At 41.2% G+C, this 24,824-nt stretch overlaps 1 protein-coding gene across 2 annotated transcripts in view; it reads left to right on the forward strand.

Moving 5' to 3' along the window:
• PRKCQ (protein kinase C theta) overlaps positions 1–24,824 on the forward strand; it is an 86,365-nt gene that overhangs the window by 40,185 nt on the left and 21,356 nt on the right. For both annotated transcript variants that reach the window (XM_072147432.1, XM_072147431.1), the window contains 10 exons: positions 2,604–2,803; positions 3,587–3,647; positions 5,106–5,268; positions 6,899–6,930; positions 7,025–7,110; positions 16,032–16,161; positions 18,535–18,644; positions 20,493–20,598; positions 21,457–21,617; positions 23,624–23,797. In XM_072147432.1, the coding sequence (XP_072003533.1) occupies positions 2,639–2,803; positions 3,587–3,647; positions 5,106–5,268; positions 6,899–6,930; positions 7,025–7,110; positions 16,032–16,161; positions 18,535–18,644; positions 20,493–20,598; positions 21,457–21,617; positions 23,624–23,797 (1,188 nt within the window). In that variant the 5' untranslated portion in view covers positions 2,604–2,638. The remainder of the gene's footprint in view (positions 1–2,603; positions 2,804–3,586; positions 3,648–5,105; positions 5,269–6,898; positions 6,931–7,024; positions 7,111–16,031; positions 16,162–18,534; positions 18,645–20,492; positions 20,599–21,456; positions 21,618–23,623; positions 23,798–24,824) is intronic.

The raw sequence follows: 24,824 nt of genomic DNA on the forward strand, positions 1-24,824 counted from the left end.
CGCGGCACACCCGACCATGTGTCGCGGCACACTGGTTGAAAATCACTGTACTACGGGGCACTGGCTGGCTATATACAAGGGTCAGGGGGCTGGTGGCTATATACAAGGGGGCAGGCAATGGATATATACAAGGGGGAAGGGGCTGGCTATAAACTGAGAGGCTGCTGGCTATATACTGGGGGGAAGTTGTGATCAATGCATTTCCCACCATCGTCCTATAATCCAGTGATTAGGTTTTTCCAGTTTTTTGTGTTAAAATTAGGGACCTCGGCTTATACTTGGGTTGACTTATACTCAAGTATATACAGTAGGTTTTTTTTAGCATTTTTAAATTGTGGTAAAATACTAATCTATGACAGTTTGAACTATTGAATCAGCAGGGATCAAGCCCAATAACACTGAACCAGCTGGAATAATCCAAAACGCATTAAGATAACTGCACGGTCAAACAAGGTTCAGGAGATAAAAAGAAGATAAATGTCGAATAACAACGGGCATTGCTGTAATGTAATGTAGTTAATTTCTATTTTTCTATTTTTATTTCCTATAGGTAAGTAAGTAATTAAGTTTCATAGTAGAATGTGCATAAAGTAACTGTAGGCTCCGAGGACAAAGAATAAAGACCAGGCACAATTTTAGTGAGGGCATAAAGACAGTAGGGAATATTTACTTAAAGTGTCTTAGAGCAAAACCTCTGTAGTTGCTCATGGCAACCAATCAGAGCTCTGCTTTTTATTTCCCACAGCAGTTCATGAAATTAAGGTTGAGCTCTAAATGGTTGTCACAAGCAACTAAAGCAGTTTTGTTGTCAGAAACTTCTGATAAATTATCCCCAGTAAGTGTAAAAAAAATACTTGAGTGCTTTTACATGATGGTTTTAATGCCACCACTTACTAACACCTGCTGTTTTCTATCTGCCTGTTCAACTATCAAATATACTAAACAACTGATACCAGTTATAGACTAGCTGCCACTTTTAAGGGATGAATGAGGGATAAATAAATAGATGTGTCAAGTAAAGACGTTTATAAAATATAAAACAATGGTTTTCAAAAGAAAAGTGAACAACAAATCACTATTTAGTTTAAACAATTACCAGGAACCTGTATTGTTTACAGCTTTAAGTAATGGCTTACCTATTTTCCTCCTCACTGAGTTTTCTGTTGCTCAAAGTCATGAAGGGAATTAAACCAAGTGGCTAATATGCGGGAATAATACTATGGGGGGGGGGGGCAAATAGGGGGCATTAAGCTATTTGAACAATGTGGAGGCCACTAAGAGGACAGTAAACTTTGTAGGACCACTAAGAGACCATTATACTATAAGGGAGCTCCAATCGTGGGTCACAACAGGATATTAAATAATGCGGGGGCCACTAATGGGGCATTATACAGTGTGGGGCCAGTAAGAACAGATTACACTTTGCCACTATGAACCTTGTAGAGGCAACAAAGAGGGAAGATATAATATGTAAAAGAAAAATCATTAGACTGTTTGAAGCAGGCATTATTACACAGAAGCTCACTTTCACAGTGTGGGCTCACACATTTACTGAGTGGGAATGGGCAGGCTAAATGGGACTTCAGCAGGGTTAAGCCCCAGCTCAAAATGGTATGGAGGTCCTCTACAAAACTTTTGAAAAGTAGGGTAGATCATATCACCTAATATCTGATGCAGGGACGTAACTAGGAGAGGCAGCGACCGATATTAGACTTCTGAATGGGGCCCCCTATCCTCTCAGAATATATACATATTTGTATACTCACGCATTTATACACTGTTTCTGACCACATGGGAGAAGTACATGGCAGGAATTAAACATGAAAGATCCCTAGTCCTTTCATTCTGCTGTCCCCCCTCTCTCCCCCGGCATTTATTTTTTGAGCTTGCGATTCATGCTGTGTACTGTGGAAGATGTGACCTGATATATACATATTATGCGGTACAATGTGCAGCACAATATGTATATAATGCTGCACATCCTCCATTCTTTAGTGTGCCAGGTCGGATGCCACGGCCCCCTGACACTTCTATAACAGCTACCGCCATATTGATGCCCCTGATCTGATGTGGAGGATCAGATTATATTTTTTTACATCTCTATTTATCCGTACTGTGCAGATACAATAAACAAGAAACAAAAGCTCCTGTTAAAACCAACTTGATATCATGGGTAAATATTAAAAAAAAAAGGGATTAAAGAGTAAAACCAACTAGCGGAATAACCAATGCCTTATGGAGTATCTCAAAGCATAATTGGGTCCACAACCCACTGCATGTAACAGTTGGCTTTATTTTTAATTCATAAAAGTATCCTTATGGAAACATTTCTTCCCTCACACTTCTCTTCACTGCAGAAGGTCGAGTCATATTTCTGCTCCAGTGGTTTCATGGCTGAAAGTAATTCTGGACTTTTTCCAATTTCAGTTTATTTATCTGGTGTTTTCAGTTTCTGTAGCTGACCACTTTTTTCTCATCTTACTTATTTCTTGGTAAAAGGTCTAAGGTGCTATGCGTTCTTTAGACTAGAATATCTTAAGTTCTATCAATGACATGTTGGTCATGCATATAACCCTTAGAATTTTTCTTCTTTGACATTGCAGAAAATGGAAAGATTTACGTGCAGAAAAAGCCAACCATGTACCCACCTTGGGATAGCACATTTGATGCTCACATCAACAAAGGCAGAGTTATGCATATAATAGTGGAAGGAAGACACACTGGGGTGGTATCAGAGACCACAATTGAACTATATGCCCTAGCTGAAAGATGCAAAAAAAATAGCGGAGATATGGAGATATGGGTAAGGATCACTTTTTATTTTTATTACTATAATTATTGAAATGATAATTATGAGATAGCAAGGGTCCAAGATGGATAATAGATATTTCACATTAAGGATTTGTATGTTTTTTAATTATTCACCGTAGTGACAAAAACAATTTAGTAAATAAACACTATATTATTTAAACCTCTGTGATAGTACATACATGAAATTTTAGCTCATTTTAACTGTGCACAAGTGCAGATAAGGGAGTATACAAAGCTGCAGACTGTCTACAGTAGCTGCCCTGGAGATCTGTGTAACCATAGCTGTGTGTACTGTGTTAGCAGCCATAGGAATTTATACTCCAGGTGCACTTGGTGCACTGAAGGGAGCTCATGTGTGAGATCTCTTCACTGTACTGTTGCACAACCCCTCCCATCTGCTATTTAAATTACCACCCTCACCCAGTCTTTCAGTGGGGGATAGTGTTGCAAACATTTTTCTAACAGATTTTATTAAGAAATTCTGCTTAGTGTTCAAAAATAATCTGGAGCTCCCTCTTGAAAATACTGCTTATATTATACCACAGCAATGGAGAGAGTCGAAAGGGTTAACATTCACTGCTCAGAGCTGTGTAAACAAACAGGAGAAGAGAGGAGAGAAGGTTAAAGCAACATGACTGAACGCTTCTGGGGAGTTAGTACCTTCCATTATAGCTGTTCATGGGAAGTCTAAATTATGGAACCAGAAAATATATATATATTTTTATGTTGTCTAAAAACTTTGATTAAGTAATAGACCTGACTATTTTCTATGCAGATAGAACTTAAACCACAAGGTAGAATGATAATGAATGCAAGGTATTTCCTGGAGCAATCAGGCAAGTACATTTTATTTTTAAAACAATTGCCTAAAAACCAGGTATCTCAATAAATCTACTCTTAAGCCTACAGCATGTGTTTTATAGTATGCATTAAGATTTTTAGATTGCATCTACAAATTTAATTTCAATAAAATAATAAAATAAGGTAAAAAATAATAATGATAATAATAATAATAAGTGCGTTCTATGTTGTTTGTATAAAATCATATGAAGAAAAAATCCCTTTGGTAAATCTTATGATATAAAAAAGAAGTATCTGTGATAACTAGAGATGAGCGAATACAAAAATGCTCGGGTGCTCGTTATTCGATACAAACTTTTCCTGATGTTCGAGTGCTCGTCTCGAATAATGAACCCCATTAAAGTCAATGGGAGACCCGAGCATTTTTTCACTGAAAGAACACATTAAAAGAACAGTGCAGAATAACACATTACAGATGTTTTCCTTGTAAGAACACATTGAAATAACACTATTCTTCACATTGCAGGTGTCCGCGCATGTCTTCCACTAAGTTAGGAGATGTGCGCGCACATCTGCAAAGTGAAGAATAGAATAAAAACAGTGAAAACAGTGAACACAGGACCATTTAAGTGCAGAACACATTGAAAGAACACTATTCTTCACATTCCAGATGTTCGCGCACATCTCCTAACTTAGCGGAAGACACGCGCGAACACCTGGAAAGTGAAGAATAGTGTTCTTTCAATGTGTTCTTACAAGGAAAACATCTCTAAACATGTGTAATTTGTTATTCTTCACTGTAAACACTGTTATTCACTGCCTTTTATTAATTTAATGCTCGATCTCGAGCCGGCGAGATACTCGTCCGAGCAACAAGCCGGTCCGAGTATGCTAATACTCGACCGAGCAGTATACTCTAGTGATAACCCCCCTTAAAGCTGTCCACTATTGACTAACATCTCCTAAAAAGGACATCATATGATGCAGAAGATGTCAATAAAAAAGAGTGGCAAATACAAAACTGACAGAAGTCATTTCTATGAACCCTTCCACTACCCACACACACAAAACATACAATACCTATATACATATAACTAAGGGACGCTGTGATACCATGTGTCCCCCAGTTCATAACTGTGGGGCCCTTGTCCTTGTTAGAGTAAACGTAGGCATATCTCAACTGCTTTCTTCAAGGCCTATGTTACCCTTTTGACAATTTATTGAGTCAGATTATTTGAGAGGCTTCTTTTAAGGAATATGCCCAAAAAAATTCAGACATCAAATAAGATGTCTGTTCCTAAGGGAACAAAAAAACATGTTCCTGTGTATCATTCCAAAACATTACATTATGATCAGGATCTGGTCATGAGAGTGTTAAATTTCACACATACGAAATATATTATTTTCCTACAGACGTCTTTATGTGACAGTAAATAAAGTGCTAGCTTTTATACTTTGGTTTTTACTTTAATTCATGTTGTTTCCTTCCACAGATCCAATAGGCCATTATGATTGTGACTCAGAGAGACAATTTGCCTTACATCAGCGTCGTGGAGCCATTAAACAGGCCAAGGTTCATAACGTGAAGTGTCATGAGTTTATAGCTACTTTCTTCCCACAGCCAACGTTTTGCTCCGTTTGTCATGAATTTGTATGGTAATTTTAATGCTTTTTGGTCTCTAAACATTGACAGTACCTGTAGTCATCACCTTAGGAGTGTGTACATGTTTCTAGATGTATTGTAATTTATATACAAAGAATAGTGCATATAAAATGCTGCTTTTTTTAACATTTCACATGGAATCAGAAGAGAAGATTTATCAGGGCTTGTAGTGCAGTTTTCTGGCCTACAAGCCCTGAAATAATAGCAATTCTATGCAAAACCGCAGCCATCACAATTAATATCCCCTTTACACCACCTCCAAGACAAAGAGGCTTGGAGGGGTATGAAGGCTGGCGCAGTTGGTGGAGTGGGCTGCTGTGGAGCATTCCTTCCCCGTGCTGTCACACTTCCTACAGCCTGCGTACCTACCCAGCAATACATAAAGAGGCTGTGTTGGAGGGGTAAGAACTTTATCATACGCTGTCATACGAGTGCCTGCGTATCATAAATGTCCCCCAAAATGTTTTCAGGTTACACAAGAGTATTCTCCACAATTTACTGAACATTTGCATATTTTAGTAGCCCTCTGTGGGTCTGCTGGTTCTAATACGAAAGAAAACAAAGCATTTTCCCATCTTAGGCAATTATTTAATTTATAAAGTAAATTTATAAAGTAAATTACATATAGTAATAGTAAATTATTATATTATTATAGTAATAATAAATTATAGTAAAGTATAGTATAGTAAATTACATAAAGTACATGTGCCTCTAATATACATTTTTCTGTGTAAAGGTTAATGATGGTTTGTTTGCCTAAATTCTCATAATACGTTGCCTTCAACTGCATACCTTATCTATTCCCTATTAATGTAAAACATGGTCGAATGATCAGAATATGTAAATGTTCAAAGTGATATTTCAGGGATATTAAGCTACATCATCCATAACATAGAGAATAATTTGTTGATTGGAGCTCAATTGCAGGGATCCCCACTGATTACAAGAACGAGAGTCTTTTGCACATTAATATGAATGGAGCAGCAAGACGCAAGCTGATTCTATACATTCTGCATTGGACACCTGATTATAAAAACAAACAGTTGTACACAACACTATATATGACAGTCCTTAAGAGGTGCATTGTACAAAAGTGTATTTGCAACAAGTGGTTCCATTCATCTGGCCGTGCAAGAGATTCAGGTTCCTGGATCAACATCAGCAAATGATTCCCTTTATAGGAATATCTTTTTTACATTGCAGATACATTAATTTTTAGATCACCAATTATTGTAATACAGGCGGTCCACTACTTAAGGACACCCGACTTACAGACAACCCATAGTTACAGACGGACCCCTCTGCCCACTGTGACCTCTGGTGAAGCTCTCTGGAGGCTTTACTATAGTCCCAGACTGCAATGATCTGCTGTAAGATGTCTGTAATGAAGCTTTTTTGATAATTCTTGGTCCAATTACACCAAAAATTTTGAAACTCCAATTGTCACTGGGGCAAAAGAAAAAAAATTGTCTAGAACTTCCATTATAAAATATACAGTTTCGACTTACATACAAATTCAACTTAAGAACAAACCTCCAGACCCTATCTTGTATGTAACCCGGGGACTGCCTGTACTGTAAATCCAAATTTGATATTTCTCTCCGTCTTTTAATATTTGTTTAGGGGACTTAATAAGCAAGGATACCAATGCAGACGTGAGTATTTTAACGTTTTATTTATTTAAAAAAACTTAAAACTATGCAAATAATATTCATAACAACTTAAATGTATTTATATGTATATACTTAGAGTGCAATGCAGCTATCCACAAGAAATGTATAGACAAAGTCATCGCCAAGTGCACTGGATCTGCAGTCAACAGCACAGAAACAGTGGTACGTTTTTTATCATCGGTATTGAAGTGAATTTTAATCTTATGATAACAATTTCCAGACAGAATACATGCAGGCTTAGTAGTGAGATCTGATGGTCAGTGGAGCAAAAAAAGTGAGGGAGCAATAGCAAAGATGGGTCCCCTATTATGGTGCTAAACGTGGAAACCCAGAAATGGAAGTCTGTTTGCTTTCCCTTTCATGCTTAGACCTTGACATAAACATTCTATAATGTAGCCACTATATGGCAGAGAGTTAGTAGCAAAGACGATGGGACTAACCAGACAGCTAGTGTCCAGGCACAAGAAAGTTAGAATAGTGCTTGTGCTAAGTTCAAAAGTTGCTTTTTATAATAATTTTCTGCATTCTTATACTTATTCATTTTTGCCACCTGGAGAAATATTACTTTCAAGTAGGTTTGGTGCTCTAAAGAAATTGCAATAGATGTTACTGGAAGATAAGTAGAGATGAGCGAGCACTAAAATGCTCGGGTACTCGTTATTCGAGACGAACTTTTCCCGATGCTCGAGTGCTCGTTTCGAGTAACGAGCCCCATTGAAGTCAATGGGAGACTCGAGCATTTTTCAAGGGGACCAAGGCTCTGCACAGGGAAGCTTGGCCAAACACCTGGGAACCTCAGAAAAGGATGGAAACACCACGGAAATGGACAGGAAACAGCAGGGGCAGCATGCATGGATGCCTCTGAGGCTGCTTAATCGCACCATTATGCCAAAATTATGGGCAACAGCATGGCCATGACAGAGTGACCGAATGAGGCTAGATAGCATCTAAAACATCCAATAATTGAACCTGACACTATAGGGGACGGCATGCAGAGGCAGCGGCAGCGGCAGCAGCGGCAGGCTAGAGAGTGTCATGGCAACATACCCTAAATGGACTCAGGCTTCAAACCAATGGGTGGCAGAGAGGAACCAAAGGAGGTGAGCAAGAAGCGCTCAAATAATATCGGTACATGATAAAAGTTTGCCAGTATATTTTGTGGATTACACAGCAGGGTGGCGACAAAGTTAACATGGAAGCCATGAAAACAATCCAAAATTCTGCCTGACACAGCTCGTTTGATAAGGGGACCATGTATGGAGGCAGTGAACTAGTAGTAGATTAAAGGTGCTGCAGTTAAAACTATGTTAGTTGGATCTTGGCATGGAGCTGGCGCTCCGCTGCCAGGCGAGCTTTCGCCAATCCAAGCCCCTGTCTCTAGGCTGCTCCCCAAACAGCACTTCTAAGAACCTTTTGTATAAGATCAAGTGTAGTAGCGTTCTTATAAGTTTGGGATATGGCGGGTGAGGGGAATGTAAACATGTGCGCAAGAAGCGCTGAAATAATATCCGTAAATGAAAAAAGTTTTCCAGTATATTTTGTGGCTTACACAGCACGGTGGCGACAAAGTTAACAAGTTTGATGTGGAATGCCCTGTAATAGCTCTTGGGCGGTGTGCCTTTTATCACCTAGGCTCAGCAGTTTGAGCACCGCCTGCTGTCGCTTAGCGACGGCACTGCTGCTGTGCCTAGAGCTACCGACTGATGGCGCCATGCCCACGGATGGTAATTCGGAGGAGGAGGAGGTGGAGGAGGGGTGGGAGGAGGAGCAGGCATAGTAGGCCTGAAACACCTGGACCGAGGTAGGCCCCGCAATCCTCTGCGTCGGCAGTATATGACCAGCCCCAGGGTCAGACTCAGTCCCAGCCTGCACCAAGTTAAGTGTAGTAGCGTTCTTATAAGTTTGGAATATGGCGGGTGAGGGGAATGTAAACAGATGCGCAAGAAGCGCTGAAATAATATCCGTAAATGGTAAAAGTTTGCCAGTATATTTTGAGGATTACACAGCAGGGTGGCGACAAAGTTAACAAGTTTGTTGTGGAAGCCATGAAAACAACCCAAAATTCTGCCTGACACAGCACGTTTGATAAGGCGGCCATGTATGGAGGCAGTGAACTAGTAGTAGATTAAAGGTGCTGCAGTTAAAACTATGTTAGTTGGTTCTTGGCATGGAGCTGGCGCTCCGCTGCCAGGCGAGCTTTCGCCAATCCAAGCCCCTGTCTCTAGGCTGCTCCCCAAACAGCACTTCTAAGAACCTTTTGTATAAGATCAAGTGTAGTAGCGTTCTTATAAGTTTAGGATATGGCGGGTGAGGGGAATGTAAACAGATGCGCAAGAAGCGCTGAAATAATATCCGTAAATGGTAAAAGTTTGCCAGTGTATTTTGTGGATAACACAGCAGGGTGGCGACAAAGTTAACAACTTTGATGTGGAATCCATGAAAACAACCCAAATTTCGGCCTGACACACCTCGTTTGATAAAGGGACGATGTATGGAGGCAGCTATATGGACGACTTTTGGAGGTAGCAATGGAGACAACGTGTGGAGGCTGCTATGGAGACAATTCAATTTGGATAGTGCCTGTATATGGCAGTCCAAAAAAGTTTTCAAAGCAGAGGAGCAGGTAGATGGCCCTCCAGAAAAATGGAATAGATTGAGTGCCTGTATGTGGCAGTCCAAAAAAGTTTTCAAACCAGAGGAGCAGGTAGGTGGCCCTCCAGAAAAATTGAATAGATTGAGTGCCTGTATGTGGCAGTCCAAAAAAATTTTCAAACCAGAGGAGCAGGTAGGTGGCCCTCCAGAAAAATTGAATAGATTGAGTGCCTGTATGTGGCACTCCCAAAAATTGTTTAAAACAGAGGACCGGGTCGGTGGCCCTCCATAAAAATTAAATGCATAAAGTACTATAGCTAGAGCCAGTGGGCCCTGTCAAAAAATAGCCAGTTTCCTCTGCTTTACTGTACAAAGAGGAGGAAAAGGAGGAAAATGAGGAGGAGGAGGAGTGGATAAATTATTCAGGTTGAGCTTCCTTCACCTGGTGGAGATTGGAAATTAGGAGAAATCCAGGCTTTATTCATCTTGATAAGCGTCAGCCTGTCAGCGCTGTCAGTCGACAGGCGTGTACGCTTATCGGTGATGATGCCACCAGCTGCACTGAAAACCCGCTCGGACAAGACGCTAGCGGCAGGGCAGGCAAGAACCTCCAAGGCGTACAGCGCCAGTTCGTGCCACATGTCCAGCTTTGAAACCCAGTAGTTGTAGGGAGCTGTGTGATCATTTAGGACGATGGTATGGTCAGCTACGTACTCCCTCACCATCTTTCTGTAAAGATCAGCCCTACTCTGCTGAGACTGGGGACAGGTGACAGTGTCTTGCTGGGGTGACATAAAGCTGGCAAAAGCCTTGTAAAGCGTACCCTTGCCAGTGCTGGACAAGCTGCCTGCTCGCCTACTCTCCCTCGCTACTTGTCCCGCAGAACTACGCACTCTGCCGCTAGCGCTGTCAGAAGGGAAATACTGTTTCAGCTTGTGCACCAGGGCCTGCTGGTATTCATGCATTCTCACACTCCTTTCCTCTCCAGGGATGAGAGTGGAAAGATTTTGCTTGTACCGTGGGTCCAGGAGAGTGAACACCCAGTAATCGGTGCTGGAATAAATTCTTTGAACGCGAGGGTCACGGGATAGGCAGCCTAGCATGAAATCTGCCATATGCGCCAGAGTACCAACGCGTAAGAATTCACTCCCCTCACTGGCCTGACTGTCCATTTCCTCCTCCTCCAACTCCTCCAACTCCTCTTCTTCTGCCCATACACGCTCAACAGTGAAGGACTCAACAATGGTCCCCTCTTGTGTCTCGCCAACATTCTCCTCCTCTTCCTCCTCATCCTCCTCCACCTCCACCTCCTCCGATATGCGCTGAGAAACAGACCTAAGGGTGCTTTGGCTATCAACAAGGGAATCTTCTTCCCCCGTCTCTTGTGACGAGCGCAAAGCTTCCGACTTCATGCTGACCAGAGAGTTTTTCAACAGGCCAAGCAGCGGGATGGTGAGGCTGATGATGGCGGCATCGCCACTGACCATCTGTGTTGACTCCTCAAAGTTACTCAGCACCTGACAGATATCAGACATCCACGTCCACTCCTCATTGTAGACTTGAGGAAGCTGACTGACCTGACTACCAGTTCTGGTGGAAGTTGACATCTGGCAGTCTACAATCGCTCGGCGCTGCTGGTAAACTCTGGATAACATGGTCAGTGTTGAATTCCACCTCGTGGGCACGTCACACAACAGTCGGTGAGCGGGCAGTTGGAGGCGGCGCTGCGCTGCCCTGAGAGTGGCAGCATCTGTGCTGGACTTCCTGAAATGCGCACAGATGCGGCGCACCTTCGTGAGCAAATCAGACAGATTGGGGTATGTCTTGAGGAAACGCTGAACTATCAGATTTAACACATGGGCCAGGCATGGCACATGTGTCAGTCTGCCGAGTTGCAGAGCCGCCACCAGGTTACGGCCGTTGTCACACACAACCATGCCTGGCTTCAGGTTCAGCGGTGCCAGCCACAGATCAGTCTGCGCCGTGATGCCCTGTAATAGTTCTTGGGCGGTGTGCCTTTTATCTCCTAGGCTCAGCAGTTTGAGCACCGCCTGCTGTCGCTTAGCGACGGCACTGCTGCTGTGCCTAGAGCTACCGACTGATGGCGCCATGCCCACGGATGGTCGTTCGGAGGAGGAGGTGGAGGAGGGGTGGGAGGAGGAGGAGGCATAGTAGGCCTGAAACACCTGGACCGAGGTAGGCCCCGCAATCCTCGGTGTCGGCAGTATATGACCAGCCGCAGGGTCAGACTCGGTCCCAGCCTCCACCAAGTTAACCCAATGTGCCGTCAGCGATATATAGTGGCCCTGCCCGGCAGCACTCGTCCACGTGTCCGTGGTCAGATGGACCTTGTCAGAAACGGCGTTGGTCAGGGCACGGATTATGTTGTCTGACACGTGCTGGTGCAGGGCTGGGACGGCACATCGGGAAAAGTAGTGGCGGCTGGGGACCGAATACCGAGGGGCGGCCGCCGCCATGAGGCTGCGAAAGGCCTCGGTCTCTACTAGCCTATAGGGCAGCATCTCCAGGCTTAGCAATCTGGAGATGTGCACATTAAGGGCTTGGGCGTGCGGGTGGGTTGCACTATATTTGCGTTTCCGCTCCAGCGTCTGGGGTATGGAGAGCTGAACGCTGGTGGATGCTGTGGAGGATCGTGGAGGCGACGATGGGGTTTTTGTGGCAGGGTCCTGGGCAGGGGGCTGACTATCAGCTGACACAGGGGAAGGAGCAGTGGTGTGCACGGCCGGAGGTGAACTCGCTTGTTGCCACTGAGTGGGGTGTTTAGCATTCATATGCCTGCGCATACTGGTGGTAGTTAAGCTATTAGTGGTGGAACCCCTGCTGATCCTGGTTTGGCAAATGTGGCACACCACAGTCCGTCGGTCATCCGGTGTTTCCTTAAAGAACCTCCAGACTTCTGAAAATCTAGCCCTCGCCGCAGGAGCCCTCGCCACGGGAGCTTCACTAGCTGATGCACCAGCTCTGGCCCTGCCTCTCCGTCTGGCCCCACCACTGCCTCTTCCAACCTGTTCTGGTCGAGGACTCTCCTCCGTCTCAGAAGCACTGTGTTCACCCGGCCTCTCAACCCAGCTTGGGTCTGTCACCTCATCATCCTCCGATCCCTCAGTCTGCTCCCCCTCGGACTTCCTGCCCTGACAACAACTTCCCCACTGTCTGACAACCGTGTCTCCTCATCGTCGGACACCTCTTTACACACTTCTTCCAGTACGTCAACAAGGTCATCATCACCCACAGACTGCGACTGGTGGAAAACCTGGGCATCGGAAAATTGCTCATCAGCAACCGGACAAGTGGTTTGTGACTGTGGGAAGGGTCCAGAAAACAGTTCCTCAGAGTATGCCGGTTCAAATGGCAAATTTTGCTGGGAGGGGGCAGACTGGGGGGGAGGAGGCTGAGGTGCAGGAGCTGGAGGAGTGCCGATTTCGGTGACATGGGTGGACTGCGTGGAAGACTGACTGGTGGACAAATTGCTCGAAGCATTGTCGGCAATCCACGACATCACCTGTTCGCACTGTTCTGGCCTCAACAGTGCTCTACCACGAGTCCCAGTAACTTCAGACATGAACCTAGGGAGTGTAGCTCTGCGGCGTTCCCCTGCTCCCTCATAAGCAGGTGGTGTCTCACCCCGCCCAGGACCACGGCCTCTGACCCCTGCAGTAGTTGGACGCCCACGTCCCCGCCCTCGTCCTCTACCCCTAGCCCTCGGGTTAAACATTTTGAAAATGAGAGTTATAACTTTAATTTTTTTTTTAACTTTTTTTTGTGTTTTTTTTTTTTTTTTGTGTGTTTTTTAGTTTTTAAAACCAAACGATGCTATCCTATTGCTATGGCTATTTTCTAGCCAAGTATGAAAGCACACTGCTATGCCAGATGAGATGACACTGAGTTATTAAAAAAATAAACGTAAAATAAAAAAGGAAATGGCAGACTGTGCCTAATTGAAATACAACCCCGGGCCCTAATAAATTTTCCCACTTCGGTCTTTGCGATGGATATGTGCGTCACTAAGCGCAAAACACAGTGGTCGCAAGTCTCACTCCAAATTGCTCACAATTTGCTAGTAGATGCACTGCAGCAACTACAGCCACCAGCAGATCAACCAAAAATCAAATATATATAACGCTACTGTAGGCGTAAGTAAGCTGTTTGGATTCTCCTATGGCTATTTTCTAGCCAAGTATTAAAGCACACTACTATGCCAGATGAGATGACGCTGAGTTATGAAAAAAATAAACGTAAAATAAAAAAGGAAATGGCAGACTGTGCCTAATTGAAATACAACCCCGGGCCCTAATAAATTTTCCCACTTCGGTCTTTGCGATGGATATGTGCGTCACTAAGCGCAAAACACAGTGGTCGCAAGTCTCACTCCAAATTGCTCACAATTTGCTAGTAGATGCACTGCAGCAACTACAGCCACCAGCAGATCAACCAGAAATCAAATATATATAACGCTACTGTAGGCGTAAGTAAGCCGTTTGGATTCTCCTATGGCTATTTTCTAGCCAAGTATTAAAGCACACTACTATGCCAGATGAGATGACGCTGAGTTATGAAAAAAATAAACGTAAAATAAAAAAGGAAATGGCAGACTGTGCCTAATTGAAATACAACCCCGGGCCCTAATAAATTTTCCCACTTCGGTCTTTGCGATGGATATGTGCGTCACTAAGCGCAAAACACAGTGGTCGCAAGTCTCACTCCAAATTGCTCACAATTTGCTAGTAGATGCACTGCAGCAACTACAGCCACCAGCAGATCAACCAGAAATCAAATATATATAACGCTACTGTAGGCGTAAGTAAGCCGTTTGGATTCTCCTATGGCTATTTTCTAGCCAAGTATTAAAGCACACTACTATGCCAGATGAGATGACGCTGAGTTATGAAAAAAATAAACGTAAAATAAAAAAGGAAATGGCAGACTGTGCCTAATTGAAATACAACCCCGGGCCCTAATAAATTTTCCCACTTCGGTCTTTGCGATGGATATGTGCGTCACTAAGCGCAAAACACAGTGGTCGCAAGTCTCACTCCAAATTGCTCACAATTTGCTAGTAGATGCACTGCAGCAACTACAGCCACCAGCAGATCAACCAGAAATCAAATATATATAACGCTACTGTAGGCGTAAGTAATCCGTTTGGATTCTCCTATGGCTATTTTCTAGCCAAGTATTAAAGCACACTACTATGCAAGATGAGATGACACTGAGTTATTAAAAAAATAAACGTAAAATAAAAAGAAACTGGCAGACTGTGCCTAATTGAAATCAAACCCCTAATAAATTTTCCCACTTTGGTGTTTGAGGTGGATATGTGTGTCACTAAGAGCTAAACACAACGGTAGTAAGTCCCCCTGCTAATTCCTCACAATATGGTACTAGCTGCACTACTAGTGCCAGCAAGCCCAGCCACAAGCAAATAAAAAAAAAAGTATAACGTTATTGTAGCCCTAAGAAGGGCTGTTGGGTTGTTGTAGAATCACTCCTGCCTAACAGTAAGCTAATAGAACACCCTAACGCTTTCCCTGACCAGCAGCAGCTCTCTCCCTAGCGGCATCCAGACAGAGAATGATCCGAGCAGCGCGGGCAGCGGCTAGTCTATCCCAGGGTCACCTGATCTGGCCAGCCAACCACTGCTATCGACGTGTAAGGGTACCACGTCATGCTGGGTGGAGTGCAGAGTCTCCTGGCTTGTGATTGGCTCTGTTTCTGGCCGCCAAAAAGCAAAACGGCGGGAGCTGCCATTTTCTCGAGCGGGCGAAATACTCGTCCGAGCAACGAGCAGTTACGAGTACGCTAATGCTCGATCGAGCATCAAGCTCGGACGAGTATGTTCGCTCATCTCTAAAGATAAGTCATTTCCTTCACCTTTACTGCTAGTACTGCACTCATATATAACCCCTACATAAAACCTTCAGGTCTGCTCCACTTCAAAAGTATTTGAAGTCTAGTCCATATCCCCTGAGATGCACCTTTTACCTTTCATCTACACTTCATAAGTGTCAGCTGGTGTAACAAAAATCATCAAATGCTGCATAAGAATTATAATCAAGATGCACTTGTAGTGCTTCTCCACATGACAACAAATTTTCGACTTTTGTTAATTGAATGTGTTTGTAAGGTATTATGATGGGGGTTGGTATCATTGAGGTATTAGTCTTTTGTCTCAAGATCGTTGTGTGTTGTGGATTTGAACAAAATGTTGTGAACTGTAAGGAGTGTTCTAATGTTTGAAATTCAACCACATTACCAACTTTGCATTGTGTTCCTCAATTCCTCCGAAAAATGTATAAATTAAGTACGTTAGTCCTTTATTTATTAGTTCACTTATTTATCACTCATAATAAAGACTGTGAAATGAATACTCACAGAATTATTTATATGCAAGTTGCAGAACTCCATCATGTCTTTTAGTATAACTATAATTGAGAGGACTCAGCTCATTGCAATGACCCATTTCTTCACAGCTCCACAAAGAGAGATTTAAGATAGACATGCCACACAGATTTAAAGTGTACAATTATAAAAGTCCGACATTCTGTGAACACTGCGGGACTCTCCTGTGGGGCTTGGCAAGGCAAGGATTAAAGTGTGCGGGTAAGTACCGGAATCTTCTTATTGACAGCAGTAGAGAAGAGCAATAATTCTATCTATAGAAATACCTCCTGTGGTTTTAGCTATTCTGAAAGTTTTATTGGCAATTTAAGAAACAATTACCAATCCTCACAGGCTCATAGAGCACCTTCTCCTTGTCATTTCTCCCATTAGGCTATATATAAATTAAAAAAAAAACACAAAATCTATGTCTGCTATATGCAGGACCAGATCTGTGCTAATATTGTCCTGTAAGGCCAGGAACACAAGTCAAAATCAACTCGCTGTGAAATTGCCAGCATCTAATCTGCAATAATTATAATATTATAGCAATATGGATTTAAATAAACCAGTCCATGTTCTGCATAAAAAAATGTATGCATTTCACTTACCGCTGCAATGTAAAATTGCAAATCTACCCAATAGAATGCAAGAAAAGATCTAGCACATAATTCCTTTATTTATATAGTGCACACAGATTACGCAGAACTACACAGAGCTTGCCAAATTGGTCCTTGTCCCCAATGGGGCTCACAAGCTAAATCAATCTACCAGTATGTCTTGGAGTGTGGGAGGAAACCAGAGGACCCGATTTTATGGCATCCATTATGTTCAAATTAAGGCAGTGATCCGTTATCCCTGCATTTTTTTATGGAAAAAATAACGGGGCTGCAGTAGTTTTCCCCCATTTGGAAAAAACGTATGAATAATTGATCCAAACTGACCATATCAGATTAAATAAAATTTACATTGATGTCAATGGGATTTTTAACTGATACGTTCAACTTCCGTTGAAATTCTATTCTTCAGTTTTTTAATGGAGGGAAGAAACAGTAGTATGAATTTAGCCTAAGTGATATCGTAAAAGTATGTTTTTCAAAAACATCTTTTTGTATCCAACTGACCAATACATACAAAGGAACACAGTGGGGTAGAAATCTATGATTTGTTAAGCCAAAAAGAGAACATATATTGAAAAAACAATTACATGGCTATACATACAATGTGGTATATTTGAAATTGCATGCTGTAATGTCACCACGTAGATCAAGACTAAGGCTAACACTGAAACGCTTTGATCGCTTTCATATGTTTTATATCTGATATGAAATGAGTTGAACCACTAATAAAGATTGGCGATTTTGAAGGAGTATGATATGCTGGATCTTTTCTTACATTCTCCACATGGGCCCTATTATGTCCGTTCACTGCCTATTACGATGGCAGTAAGGATCGGGTGAGCTGTTTTTTTGTCTTACATTACATTCCATCCCAGGCTGCACAGAAATCCACAGACAAAGAAAAAAAAAGAAAAAAACATTTTTAACCATGATCTACCCCCCCCCCCCCTGTTGTAAATCTAGAATACATGAACCAAAATTTGATACTTGTTGAAACTCCAAATATGCTTAGTTATAACAAGTTATAGTAAAATGTATCCATCCCAAGTCGCACAATACTCTTACTTATGGATCCATGAATAACTGTGTGATGCAACTCTCAAAATCCATTGCCGATCCATTGTCTGAATTGGGCTGGATACCTTTTACTATAACATGTTATGGGAATAAAGGGTATTTGGAGTATCGGGTCTTGGTTCATATATTATACATAGGGACACTTGATGTTAATTTCTAAGAAAGTTGTTGTCAAAGCTCCTTCCAGTAAACCCAAATACTTTTCTCACCAACTCTCAGAACTGGCACAAATTGGTTGGAATATTCGGAACTGAAATAATTCTAATCCTCTGATCTTTTACACACTGTACCCAGATTAGAAAGTTAAGGACTATAGTTAATAAATTAACTATGAACCAAATAAGGGAACAAAATAAGAAAAAAATGTATTCAGTTATAACGCCATACTGCGATAAGTGCAACCATAGAAAAGTATCTGCAGCATACAAATGTGTCCAAACTGCTTTTCCAGCTTTGCCCAAACTAGGGGACATTAGGGAACAACCCTTTAGATCATCCTCACAGATAGAGGATTATAAAAAATAAAAATCTACAGCATGCCATAAAAATAAATATAGAATCATGTCCCCTGTAAGCGGAGCCTTTGATGCACATTATAAGCCATACCAACTATTTATCAACCTCTAATGATAGATTTTGCCTCACACAAATGAAGCACAAAAAGTGAGTAGTGGCATCCAGCTTCATCTGTTTTATAATTGAGAGTGTCACCATTCTGACATTTTAATTAAAAACAGAATTGAGCCATTTATCAGGTTCCCATCAATGTTTTATGAAATATGCTGCAGACATCTAATACAGTGTAATAGCGTTTTATCTGTGCCAGCAGCAGCAACAGATACCAGAGGTTTTGATACAAAAATTATAATAATTGTTTGTCTTCTTCTATTGTTTAAAGAATGTGGAATGAACGTTCATCACAAGTGTGAAAATAAAGTAGCAAACCTATGTGGAGTCAATCAGAAGCTGATGGCAGAAGCTCTGGCTGTGATAGAGAGCAGACAACAGGTGAATACGATGACCCTAGACTCGACTTTGACCCACAATTGTCTCTAGTTTGATGTTGCAGCGCTACTTCTCACAGCTTCTTGTCCCCGCTGACATATGATTTCAGACTGACAAAGATGGTCAGGATTTTAAGGAAACTAAGATAATATTTTAATTTCTACCATAAAAGTAAATATATACATAAAAGTTACATAAATATTGTGTACAGTGAAATACACTGATTAATTTCTTTGGGATATCCGGTGGATATGCCATAAATGCAGGTTGTGGCAAAACACATTTATGGCTTTATTGCGATCTAATGTGTCCTTCCGCTGAGGATGATTGGTTGCAATGGTCATAAGGCATCAACCCGCATAGCGGGTAAACAAGTTGTGGCCTTTAGAATGGGAGTAATGATGGTAAATTATTAATATTATTATAATAGGTAGAGGACTAACAAAAGCTTCAGATTGCAGCATACGATAGTATGAAAAAGATCTCTCACAACTACTTTGAGGTGATCATAGAACAACTATAGCTGTAGCCAAAACATCTATTACTTCCATTTGCATCCTGGCCTGAACCAAGCGGGCAGCATAGTCCATAGGAAGAGGAAAGTTACGCCTCAGACACCTCTGACAACAGTTTAATTCCTGTGGAACATAAGATGGAGCACGACAATTCAACATGCCTGATTCCTACCTACATGATGTTGACGAGAAACCAAAAATATGTTAGAGGAAAACTACCATCAAAATCAAGCATTAGAAACCAGGGACACTGGGACTATGGTAATCTTTTCATGGTTGTTATCCATAGCCTCCTTCCTTCTAAAGTGAACTTTAAAATTATGCTAAGAAGACAGAAAAGGCTATTGAGGTGGTTCCAAGAGGCTCTCCGTGCTACAGATTCACAGACAGTTAGACTGTCTCACCCTGCCCCTCTGCTCCCTCAGCATTTCCCTCCTCCCTCTGCATGATGTAATCTCAATGCAGCACAGGAAGTTTCAGCACACAGTGGGAGGAGGAAGTGCTCTTTTCATGCTGCAACTGCCTGTGAATCTGCAGCAATAAGGACCTCTGATAACACCCCTATAGCCTTACAGGCTTATTAGTATCATTTTAAAAGTTAAAAAAGTCATGGTTAACTAATATAAAAAAAATTACCACAGTCACCTCTGATTTACCATTTGGGTTATCTATGTGATCTCACCGGTGATGCATTGAAATTAAAATCATCATATCAAGTATCTGTTTTGAAAATTAGTTTTTTTAAAAAAAGACAGTTATGATTTTTATACATCTCAACTTACAAAACTTAAAGTACATCTATCACCAGACCAAGGATTGTAAACCAAGCACACCAACATACTGGTGTGTTTCCCCTCTGGCAGGATCTGCTCTTCTTTTAGCTTCTTATGCCCTGTATGAATTGTAAAAACCTTTTTTTGTAAAAACCAGGGCATAAGAAGCTAAAAGAAGAGCAGATCCTGCCAGAGAGGGCACACACCAGTATCAGTGTACTTGGTTTACAATCCTTGATCTGGTAATAGAGGTCCTTTAAAGGTCCTTGACCCCAATGATTGAACCAACTTTTATCATGAGAATCTTCCAATCAGGAAACCGGCCTTGTGCAACTATTGTGCCAATATAATAACAACCCTAGCATACTGTTGATTTTGAAAATTAATTAATACTCAAAATTAGTACCACCATATAGAAGGTTTATCGGCCAGTAGTCCAATGTCTTTAGTCCACAGCAGAACTCAACAATGATCTGAAAAAGTTTTCAAATAAATTACATTGGTTTAAATAAACTTACCTATTTGGAATTAATTTTATTGGTATACTTTTCACCGGATTCTAGGGCAGGCGACTGAGAGAAACAGAATGTATCTACGCAGAAGGTCCTGTTAAAGTTGGTGACAGAAACACATGTCAAGATGAAGCTGTAGTTTTGACTGTAAAGAAAGGTACCAGGCGTTGTGACATATATGTAACATACAGCGTGATTAGTATTTATGTATATATTACTACCTTCTTCCAAAACAAAGAACCAACAAACACATAACATGGATAAGTTCACATCACTTCTGAGCTTTGTGTTACTGTATATGAATAAAGTCAAAGCATTTTAATACAGCTTTCACAAGTTTAATATCCGAGGTTTTAAAAATACATAGGCACACATTTAATAAAGCCCCTGCTCCAGTTTTTTGTCTGACTATGCATGTACATTTTAGTTCAAACTGCTTGCACACGTATTTATAAAGCATCCGACACAATTGTGGCGCAGAAAGCACTGTGTGGCGCATACTGCACTATACCCGACGCATCACTGCACTTAATTGGGCGTCCCTCTGCACAGTGGGACTGGGCACCACATTTATCATGCAGAGTCCGACAGTATTGTGTCACAAGTCCTGTGTTAAAGGTGCACCAAATATAGTTGTTGCACTCTGCCGGGGTAGTGCAGGGGACGACAGATTTGTGAAGAACGTGCACCACAATTCATGAACCTGGCACACACTGTACAGTACACAGGCAAACTGCGCCTAGTGCAGTTTGTACTAGTTTTGATAAATGTGGGCCATAGAGGTTTTTCTGTATGATATCATATACCAGCCTGATCCAGGCACATACACCGAGTATTCCTGTCAAATAGAGTATGAATGTTACCTTATTATCTAGCACATTTACTTTACATTGACATAGAATGTGCAAAACAAACAATGACCATTATTAAAATAACTTCATAATTATTTATAAATTCTGTTTATTATTAATATAACTTCCACATGTACTTACTCTTTCAATTCTGTCTATATAAGAGCCTCAAGGCATTTCTTGGGAGTTACCAGTAGAAGAGTCTAAATATGCAGAAATCATGGCTGGTCTAACCATGAGGACAGAAGAAAAATACAGTGATACTAAATTGGCATTTGACGATTTTTTCTTGCTTAAAATGCTTGGCAAGGGAAGTTTCGGAAAGGTATGACTCTTATTTTTAATTCTTACTCTTAATTCTTAAGAATTATTTTTTTACACATTTCCATGAACAACTTTTAGGAATTTTAAAGTTTAAAGGTTATTTGGTCAATGCGGTTTAACTCCCGAAACCTCTTCCATCAAACTTCCTACAGTCAGCAGAATAGAGGAGACACGAGGGGGGGGGATTTATCAAGCTGTCTACACCAGAATTCTGAAGTGAAAATGTCTGATATGCCTTGCACCTCATTTATTAAGGGTTTTAGACCATTTTTAGGTACTTTTCCAACTTGTTTGGAAAAAGAGGTGTGACCTCATGAAAAGGGGGTGGCCTTGCAGCAAAGAGACAGTGTGACAAAAAAAGAACTTATTATTATTACATCACAGCTTTGAAGGGAATGTGTCACCAGGTTTTCAATAATAAACCTAATGGCTGGTTCCCAAAAAATGAAGTTTGTAAGGCTACCTAGCACCCTGCCAAAAAGCAGGGCATGTGTTATTCATGCAAGGCAGTGTGTCTCTCAGCTTGTGTCTGCCAGTTTGTCCCTCATCCTCCCTCCCTTCAGCAAAGCAGAGCAGAGGATGACTCATCAGCTGAAGAGTGGGGAAATAAGGAACATGCTTGCAGACATAAGCTGAGAGACACCTCACATAAATAACACATTTCTGGCAAGGTGCCAGTTAAGCTTATAAAGTTAATTTTCTGGGAATAGGAAGTATAATTTTCTGTTAAGTATTTCTTAGCTAAAATTAGTGTTGACAAGAGTCATTATAGTCCTATGGGTACCTGATATTAGGTTTATTAGTGAAAATCTTTTTAAACTACTCAAGCAGGGCAGTTTATAGGTAATTTGTTGTACATGGCAAATCTAACTCGCCCCCCACCCCGCCCCAGTTCATCAACATATATACAATTTGCGCCGATTTTAGCGTAAATGAAAAAATTATGTATGGATTATAGTGTATGCTGGACTATCCCACTAAGTTATCTTATACTGTACACTGCTCACCCCAAATAAATTCTAACATATACAGTGCCCCTCCTTTAACTAAAATGTACAGTGCCTATCACGAATTATTATAATAACAATTTACATTTGTACTTTACCAGAATACAGCTTAAGTTGCCTTAGCACATACACAAAAAACTAATTTACCCCAATGTTAGATATCCTATCAACTCTCAAATTATGAAAACCAACAATACCGAAACAAAGAGCTGAAAAATATTTAGAAAAAATATATATCTTTTATTAACATTCCATACAAATAATGCAATTATAACTCCCAAAAAGATTGGGGAAATTCAATATATGGGGGAAATAGGAGGTCCCAGATATTGAATTTCCCCAATCTTTTTGGAAGTTATATGTGCATTATTTGTATGGAATGTTAATAAAGGATATATATTTTTTCTAAACATTTTTCAGCTCTTTGTTTCAGTATTGTTGCCTCAGCACGTACCCACAGTATATAGATAGGTAGCCCCAGCACACGCCTCCAGTATATAAATAGGTAGCCCCAGTACATGTCCTCAGTACAAAGATAGGTAACCCCAGCACATGCCCCCGGTATATAGGTAATTAGCCCCAACACATGTCCCTAATACATAGATAGGTAGCCCAAGCACAAGCCCCCAGTATATAGAGAGGTAGCCCCAGAACATATCCCCAGTATATAGATAGGTAGCCCCTACACAGAGTCCCAGAATATAGAGTACATAGATAGATATCCGCAGCACACACACCCAATATATAGAGAGGTAGTCCAGCACATGCCCCCTTGTTTATAGATAGGTAGCCCCAGCAGATATCCCCAGTAAATACATAGGTAGCCCCAGCACAAGTCCCCAGTATATAGATAAGTAGCCCCAGCACACGTCTCCAGTATATAGAGAGGTAGCCCTAGCACACGTTCCCAGTATACAGATAGGTTGCCTCAACACACACCCCCACCAGTTTAAAGGTAGCCACAACAACCGCTTACAGCCACGCATCTGCTGTTTTCTAGGTTTTCCTTGCAGAATTGAAGGGGTCCGGAAAGTTCTTTGCTATGAAAGTTCTGAAGAAAGATGTCGTTCTCATGGATGATGATGTTGAATGCACTATGGCTGAGAAAAGAGTCCTTTCTCTTGCTTGGGAACACCCTTTCCTGACACACCTGTACTGTACATTTCAGACAAAGGTACCAGCACCTTAATAATCTTCTTTTTTAATAGTCTCATGAAAGAAATATAGATGTTAACGTAATGTTCTGGTTCCACAGGATATAAATAGAATATGTTGTATTAAGTGCAGCTTAATTCCCTGTGTTTAGTTCCCTGTAAGAGTTACCCAGCATGTCTTCATGCATAACATAAGGATTTAGTAAAGGCAATATCATGTCAGAAATAGTTGTTATCCTTTAAGCACAGAAATAATGCATGGACCTTAGGGCAATACATCTCAGGAGTATGTAAGATTATAATATCCAGCGTGTCACCATCAACTGTCACCCCATCAAGTGGACAACAATCACAGCAGACGGTCTTACCAAAAATCCTTTGTTTCTTATTATGGGTATTTTTTAATGAATAATCTCCAGCAATGACAGGCATATAAAAATAAAACATACTTTTCTTAACACCCTTTCCAGATTGTCTTCCACACCTTTATTTAAGCGAATGGGATATGAGCTTCAATAGCACAGCACAGTTACTTCAAAATACACAGAGCCATCTGCTTTTGGCTCCTATATAAAAATGCCTCATCGTTACAAGGCACTTGTGCTGGACCCCCATAATCCCCAACTGGCTCTAGAGGGTATGGGAATTAATGGTGAAAATCGTTTTTTTTTTTAATTTATATCCTTTTCTTTGAATCTCAGAAAACCCATTTAAAGTTATAACTAACTTAAGACTAATAACTTATTACAAGACTGTGTTATTATATATTTGTTGTAATATGACTGCTCAGACTTTTTGAATTTCCCTGAATCAAATATCTAGTAAGAGGTTGTAATTTGTGAGCCTATACAGCATCAATGAAACTGATTTGGCTAATTTCCACATAGACTCTCGAAGATCTTTGGCTCCCTCTTGTGTCATATTACTTACATTATCTTCAATTGATTCCTCAGGCTTGTCTAGAGGTGTAAGATTAGAAGAATATTATACATAGAAAGGGGGTTAAAAATACTATTACTGAAAATGAATTTCTTCTACATAGGAGAG

The sequence above is a fragment of the Engystomops pustulosus genome, chromosome 4 (genome assembly GCF_040894005.1).
Source record: "Engystomops pustulosus chromosome 4, aEngPut4.maternal, whole genome shotgun sequence".
Taxonomy (NCBI): domain Eukaryota; kingdom Metazoa; phylum Chordata; class Amphibia; order Anura; family Leptodactylidae; genus Engystomops; species Engystomops pustulosus.